Source organism: Labrus bergylta, chromosome 1 (genome assembly GCF_963930695.1).
Source record: "Labrus bergylta chromosome 1, fLabBer1.1, whole genome shotgun sequence".
NCBI lineage: Eukaryota > Metazoa > Chordata > Actinopteri > Labriformes > Labridae > Labrus > Labrus bergylta.
Genome location: NC_089195.1, coordinates 37,598,679 through 37,606,304, shown reverse-complemented (window position 1 = coordinate 37,606,304; position 7,626 = coordinate 37,598,679). Strand labels below are relative to the sequence as shown.

Genomic DNA, 7,626 nt, shown 5'->3' with positions numbered 1-7,626 from the left:
ACATTTCTGCTTATTGCACTTCTGGTGAGATGCCAAATGTTACTCTACACTTGTATATGTGTAATGACAATAAAGTTAAATCTCATCTAAAACACCACTGGTATCAACATCGGGGGGAATGATTTTAATGATTTGTTATGAACAGTTTCACAACAAGTCTGTCAATCCCTCAGGGGATGAAAAGAATCAAAGGTTTTCAGGTTATAAGGTAAACCTTTCCTTCACACCTGAGTTCTGCCCCTGTGGAAACCAAAAGGTATGAAAGATCTTCAGTTAAACATCCGGACTCCTTTAAAAGAGACCTTTAAATAACCCACACCTCATTTATAAAGAGATGGACAGTCTTACCTGTTTCACTTTGAGGCAGATGAATATTTGACCTAAACTATTATTATCAGCTTTACCACTTCAGAGGTGGAGCCCCTACCCTCTGAAACATCTCCTCCACAGGTCTTAAAGGGGAGTTTGTTTTCCACTGGACAGCTGATCCTCCATCAAACACCAACAGGAGAGAGAGAGCTGACCTCTGACCTCTGCTCAGTTTAAAAACAACAGCTTTATCTAAGTGTGGAAGATATCAAATGATTCACATTAAAACATAAGACGTACATCACACCAGATGAAAGAAAGAAATAACTGATCCACTTATCGTGAGTTTATCTCCACATTTTATTCTGAAAGTAAAAACAACATCCTGTCTGCCAGTGAAGTTAGAGACGCTCATCGAAGAAGAACTGGATCCGAACTTCAGGATTTACTGTCAATGGAACGAGACAGCTTCAGTCCTCTCTGAGTGTGACTGTGGAGAAGAAGCCCCGCCCCCTTATTGTTTATTATTGTTGTAGTGTTCATCGTCTCGTGATGAGTTTGTAGATTTATGTTGAATAAGTGGCGTACGCTTGTTTTGTTTTTTGTTTTGAAAAAAATATATATATATATATATTTAAAATTTAAAAAATGAGGACAGTAGAAAATCTCCCTAAGGGGGCCCCGCCTGACAGCGCTCAGCGGTCCAGGGTCGCTGAAAGTCTTTTTTTTTAACATAGTGGCGATAAACGCTGGTTGGACGCCCCCGGTGAGTTTAGCTCAGGGCGCCATCAGATTCTGGACTCGCCCATAAACATCAAGGATCACAGCGATACTGAAACTAACTGGAGTCACGTGTGCCCCCCCCACCCCCCCCCCAGGACCCGTGGAAACTGAAAACGTGTTTTTGAAAGGAAATTAAAATCTGTGATTTTGTTTGTGAATTACAAAATAAAAGAAGTGTTTTATAATGTTCACTTTGAAGAATCTTATTTTGAAATCTGGTTTTATGATTCATGAAAGGGTTAATAATAAAAAGATTCAAATCAATTAAAATCATTTCTGGTTTTCAGTTTGACTGATTGTCCGCTTCAGGCTTCCATAGAAATAAATCACAACATGTTAATATTTATAACTAAGGTGTGACCGGATGTTCGGTTTACCAAAATAAAATATAAATATAAATATAAATACTGTAAATGAGCTCACGTGGTGAGTCTGTGAGGAGGATGTTCCAGAGGAGCAGCTGAGGATGCTGGGATATTTTTAGGATGACGATGATGACGAGGAGGGAGGAGCTCTGACGTCACAGTGTAGCTCCGCAGTGCTGCTGTTTGACCGGATAAAGCACCGGGAGCTGCGGGAAGGATCTCTATTTCTCTACTTTTCTCCTCCTCTTCCTCCTCTGCTTCTCCTCTTCCTCCCTCTCTTCCTCCCTCTCTTTCTCTCTCTCTTTCTCTCTCTCTCTCTCTCTCTCTCTCTCTTCTGGGCTCCATGCGGGTTTCTCTGTCCCGCTCCGCCGCACACACCGGGCCTTCCTGTAGCCGCCGCCCCGGCCTGCCTCTCCCTCCGGCCGGCGGAGCCTCCCAGCTGAGCCCCGCTGAGGTGGCCTGTTGCCGGGGAGAGATGCTCCTCCCGGACTGAGGGCAGGAAGATGTCCGGCAGGATGCCTCTGACCCCGGTCAGCGAGAGGGACCCGGAGCAGGTCAGATTCATTATTCACTTGTTTTTATTATCTTTGGACTTTGACCACTTCTCAAACCAGTTTCCTTTACTGGTTCTTCACACTCTGAGCTGGGACTGAAACGGATTCCCAGTAAAGAAGTTGATTTAAATGTTCGTGTGGCAGTTCAAACAGAGAGCACACTGTTGGGTTAAAAACCAGCTGAATCCGTCTGAGCTCTCTGATTGGCTGCTGAGAGGCACGTTAGCAGCCGTGGTGTGTTCAGGTGATAGAGGATCAAATCAGACGTGAGGTCACCTGAACGCCTCACAGGTCGATGCGGGTCATGTGTTCTCATTCACTTCTTTATGTGTTCAACCTGACCTGCAGGGGGCGCCACTGAGCACAGCACACCTCCTATTAGCACACCTATTAGCATAATAAGGGGCGGGGCTGAGTTGACAGACAGCTTAAAGCCCCGCCTCATCTCCGCATCTTTTCCTGTTTCTTAAGTTTCGTATTTCCAATATGGCGACCGCGTCTCATTAGAAAGCGATGATGACGTCCACATGTTGTACAGTCTGTGGGGAGAACCAATCAGCAACCTCTGCTGTTAATAAATGAAGCCGATGCTGAAGTGTAACATCCTGCAGTTCCTGGAGTGTCCACTAGAGGCTGGCTGCAGAAGCACAGGAAGTCACATACACACCCATTCTAAAAAGCCTGTTTTTACAGCAGAGATGAACATGTTTACAGCCTGGTTCAAAAAACCAAACAGGTGTGATTAGCTCATGTCTGGATGGACACACACTGTACGGGGGGTGAATGTTTTGATGACTCATCAGTTTTGATTTGATGAAGGAGAAGAGTTAGGGGCGTGGCTGATATGACTCTTAAGCCCCACCTCTTTGTCTGTTAACAAGCTGAAGTTATTCAGACGGAGGAAGGTTTCAGAAACCTGGATCAGAACCAGACTCATGTAGAACAGAAACCAGGATCAGAACCAGACTCATGTTGAACAGACAGAAACCTGGATCAGAACCAGACTCATGTAGAACAGACAGAAACCTGGATCAGAACCATACTCATGTTGAACAGACAGAAACCTGGATCAGAACCAGACTCATGTAGAACAGAAACCTGGATCAGAACCAGACTCATGTAGAACAGACAGAAACCTGGATCAGAACCAGACTCATGTCTGGATCAGAACCAGACTCATGTTGAACAGACAGAAACCTGGATCAGAACCAGACTCATGTAGAACAGAAACCAGGATCAGAACCAGACTCATGTAGAACAGACAGAAACCTGGATCAGAACCAGACTCATGTTGAACAGACAGAAACCTGGATCAGAACCAGACTCATGATGAACAGACAGAAACCTGGATCAGAACCAGACTCATGTTGAACAGACAGAAACCTGGATCAGAACCAGACTCATGTAGAACAGAAACCTGGATCAGAACCAGACTCATGTTGAACAGACAGAAACCTGGATCAGAACCAGACTCATGTAGAACAGAAACCAGGATCAGAACCATACTCATGTAGAACAGACAGAAACCTGGATCAGAACCAGACTCATGTTGAACAGACAGAAACCTGGGTCAGAACCAGACTCATGTAGAATAGACAGAAACCCGGACCAGAACCAGACTCATGATGAACAGACAGAAACCTGGACCAGAACCAGACTCATGTAGAATAGACAGAAACCCGGACCAGAACCAGACTCATGTTGAATAGACAGAAACCTGGATCAGAACCAGACTCATGTTGAACAGACAGAAACCTGGATCAGAACCAGACTCACGATGAACAGACAGAAACCTGGACCAGAACCAGACTCATGTTGAACAGACAGAAACCTGGATCAGAACCAGACTCATGTTGAACAGACAGAAACCTGGACCAGAACCAGACTCACGATGAACAGACAGAAACCTGGACCAGAACCAGACTCATGTTGAACAGACAGAAACCTGGACCAGAACCAGACTCACGATGAACAGAAACCTGGATCAGAACCAGACTCATGTTGAACAGACAGAAACCTGGACCAGAACCAGACTCACGATGAACAGACAGAAACCTGGATCAGAACCAGACTCATGTTGAACAGACAGAAACCTGGACCAGAACCAGACTCACGATGAACAGACAGAAACCTGGATCAGAACCAGACTCACGTTGAACAGACAGAAACCTGGATCAGAACCAGACTCACGATGAACAGACAGAAACCTGGACCAGAACCAGACTCACGTTGAACAGACAGAAACCTGGACCAGAACCAGACTCAAGTTGAACAGACAGAAACCTGGACCAGAACCAGACTCACGTTGAACAGACAGAAACCTGGATCAGAACCAGACTCACGATGAACAGACAGAAACCTGGATCAGAACCAGACTCATGTTGAACAGACAGAAACCTGGATCAGAACCAGACTCATGATGAACAGACAGAAACCTGGATCAGAACCAGACTCACGTTGAACAGACAGAAACCTGGATCAGAACCAGACTCATGTTGAACAGACAGAAACCTGGATCAGAACCAGACTCATGTAGAACAGACAGAAACCTGGATCAGAACCAGACTCATGATGAACAGACAGAAACCTGGACCAGAACCAGACTCATGTAGAACAGACAGAAACCCGGATCAGAACCAGACTCATGTTGAATAGACAGAAACCTGGATCAGAACCAGACTCATGTTGAACAGACAGAAACCTGGAACAGAACCAGACTCATGTTGAACAGACAGAAACCTGGACCAGAACCAGACTCACGAAGAACAGACAGAAACCTGGACCAGAACCAGACTCACGATGAACAGAAACCTGGATCAGAACCAGACTCACGTTGAACAGACAGAAACCTGGACCAGAACCAGACTCACGATGAACAGACAGAAACCTGGACCAGAACCAGACTCATGTTGAACAGACAGAAACCTGGACCAGAACCAGACTCATGTTGAACAGACAGAAACCTGGATCAGAACCAGACTCACGATGAACAGACAGAAACCTGGACCAGAACCAGACTCACGATGAACAGACAGAAACCTGGACCAGAACCAGACTCATGTTGAACAGACAGAAACCTGGATCAGAACCAGACTCATGTTGAACAGACAGAAACCTGGACCAGAACCAGACTCACGATGAACAGACAGAAACCTGGATCAGAACCAGACTCACGATGAACAGACAGAAACCTGGACCAGAATCAGACTCATGTTGAACAGACAGAAACCTGGATCAGAACCAGACTCATGATGAACAGACAGAAACCTGGATCAGAACCAGACTCATGTTGAACAGACAGAAACCTGGATCAGAACCAGACTCACGATGAACAGACAGAAACCTGGATCAGAACCAGACTCACGATGAACAGACAGAAACCTGGATCAGAACCAGACTCATGTAGAACAGACAGAAACCCGGATCAGAACCAGACTCATGTTGAACAGACAGAAACCTGGATCAGAACCAGACTCATGTTGAACAGACAGAAACCTGGATCAGAACCAGACTCACGATGAACAGACAGAAACCTGGATCAGAACCAGACTCATGTTGAACAGACAGAAACCTGGATCAGAACCAGACTCATTTCTTCTCGGGTCTCTTTGCGTCCTGACTCTCTGCAGAGTTTCGCCCTTTGGCTCCGCCCCCCTCCGGCTGTCTGTTTCATATTGATTATTCCCAGAATGCACTGCAGCATGATCCTGAAGTTGGTCTCCTTCACTCAGAGACAGCAGGAGTCGACCCCTCCCCCGCTCCCTGTGTGTGAGACGGTGTGACCTTTGACCCCAGTCACTGTGTGTGGTACGGTGTGACCTTTGACCCCGGTCACTGTGTCATGTGCGGTCCAAGAGCGAATATATCACGTACCAGCTGATTCTCTCTCTCTTTTATAACATATGTGGGCGGTCGATAACATACCTGTGCAGCCTGCCCAATGTGTCGTCTTTGTTTGGCAAACTCTGTAACCATTAACAAAGTCATTCTGCTGAGTTAAGGAGCTAGCATTAGCACGTAGCAGGGAGGGACTGATTAGCCCAAAAAAAAAAAAGAAAGTAATATATCGATTTTTGGAAGTTATGAATCTCCATCTTTACATGAATCGATGTGTCACCTCTAGACAGAAGGTAAAGAGGGTCCTCGTGGACCCCGTGCTGTAGAGATGGGACGATTTGATGTCACGATGATTGATCCCAGATGAATGACGATACTTTAGCGAATAGATTTTTTTTTTGTCCCAGCTCACTGCACAACTTACAGCGTGCAATCGGGCGGAAATTAGGTCCGTCTTTAAAATCAGTTACTTGACTGAAATCGTTCTGAAGTTTCTCCGGGTCTTAAAGATCGTCTCTTTATTAACGCCTCTCTTTAATGGATCCTTTGGGTTTCATCGTTCTTGTTCTTTGTCTCTTTGTAAAGTTAAAGTGTTGCTTAAACATCATCATCACCTTGTTGTGAGAGAAACCCCAGACTGATGAAGAGATTAAAGTCCACATGGACGCTTCAGTGAGTCTCTGTGATGTCATAGTGTAACTGTAGAGGTGTTGGTGTCCTCGCTGTCGGCTCCTCTGGCTGAATCAGACGCAGTCAGACTGGTTTCTGTCGGCTCTGGTTTCTCTGACAGACTCCGGCCTGCAGCAGGTCTCACACATCACTCTGGACTAAAACCAGACCCAGACTCCTGCAACATGATGATCAAAGTGCGTTCACTCAAAGTTGTCGTTTTTGTCCCCAACAGGCTCCGGTTGTTATTGTAAGTGTGTGACATCATCACGTTAAGGATCCCTGCAGAGAGAGACCTTTACGTTACAGAGGGAGATGAATTTATTAAACAGCTGTTACATCGCTCTCTACAAACATACCACACTCACAGGACACACAAGCTGTTGGTCTGCATGGATTTGTTTTGTTTCTTTGTGTTGAGTTAGATCTAAAAGTACAGTATCATCTGCATAGAGCCGATTAATCAGCCAGCCCATAATATCAACAGTGACTCTCAGTATCGGCTACTTTTATTACAGATATACACCGATATTACAGATTTATTCACCAGTCAGATATCATTTAATCTGAGTTTCATTGTGTTACACTTACAGTTCTCTGTCTCCAGCAGGGGGCGCTGTATGGATCACAACAGACATCATCACTCTGCAGAGAGTCGAGCGATGATGCTCGTTCGTGCTCAGTTACTTTCCAGCTGAGCGGCCATCTTGTCTTCATTGTAAAACTTTTTAAAGTGTTTGATAACTGAGGGATCAACACAATAAATGTGTTTATCTATATTTATCTCTACAGATCGAAGATAGATCATATATTGGTATCGATTTTTTTCCTCTCCCTAATATTGACATCGGCCCCAAAAATCTCATATCAGTCAGGCCCTAGTTTTCACTGGTTAAAAACACGGTATCATCTGCATACATATAGATTAAAATGCAGAACAGTATCTTCAGTATCAGCTGCATTTTGAGATCATGTCTGAACAGTAAATGTCCAGATACATGTCTCTGTGGCACGCCAAACCTGCTTCATTCTGTATTCAAACCTTTTCATTTAGAAGAATTCTGTGTCTTGTCTTTTTCAGCCAAAGTCCTCCGACGGCCTCCCAGATC

The 7,626-nt window shown here is 45.0% G+C and overlaps 1 protein-coding gene across 1 annotated transcript in view; it reads left to right on the top strand.

Moving 5' to 3' along the window:
- The first annotated feature begins 1,641 nt into the window (after nt 1-1,641).
- The window catches only part of mark1 (MAP/microtubule affinity-regulating kinase 1), a 27,574-nt gene continuing 21,589 nt past the window's right edge, over nt 1,642-7,626 (top strand). Inside the window, exons 1-2 of the mRNA XM_065960812.1 lie at nt 1,642-2,011; nt 7,599-7,626. The exon at nt 7,599-7,626 is cut by the window's right edge and continues 176 nt beyond it. Of these exons, the coding sequence (XP_065816884.1) occupies nt 1,961-2,011; nt 7,599-7,626 (79 nt within the window). The 5' untranslated portion in view covers nt 1,642-1,960. The remainder of the gene's footprint in view (nt 2,012-7,598) is intronic.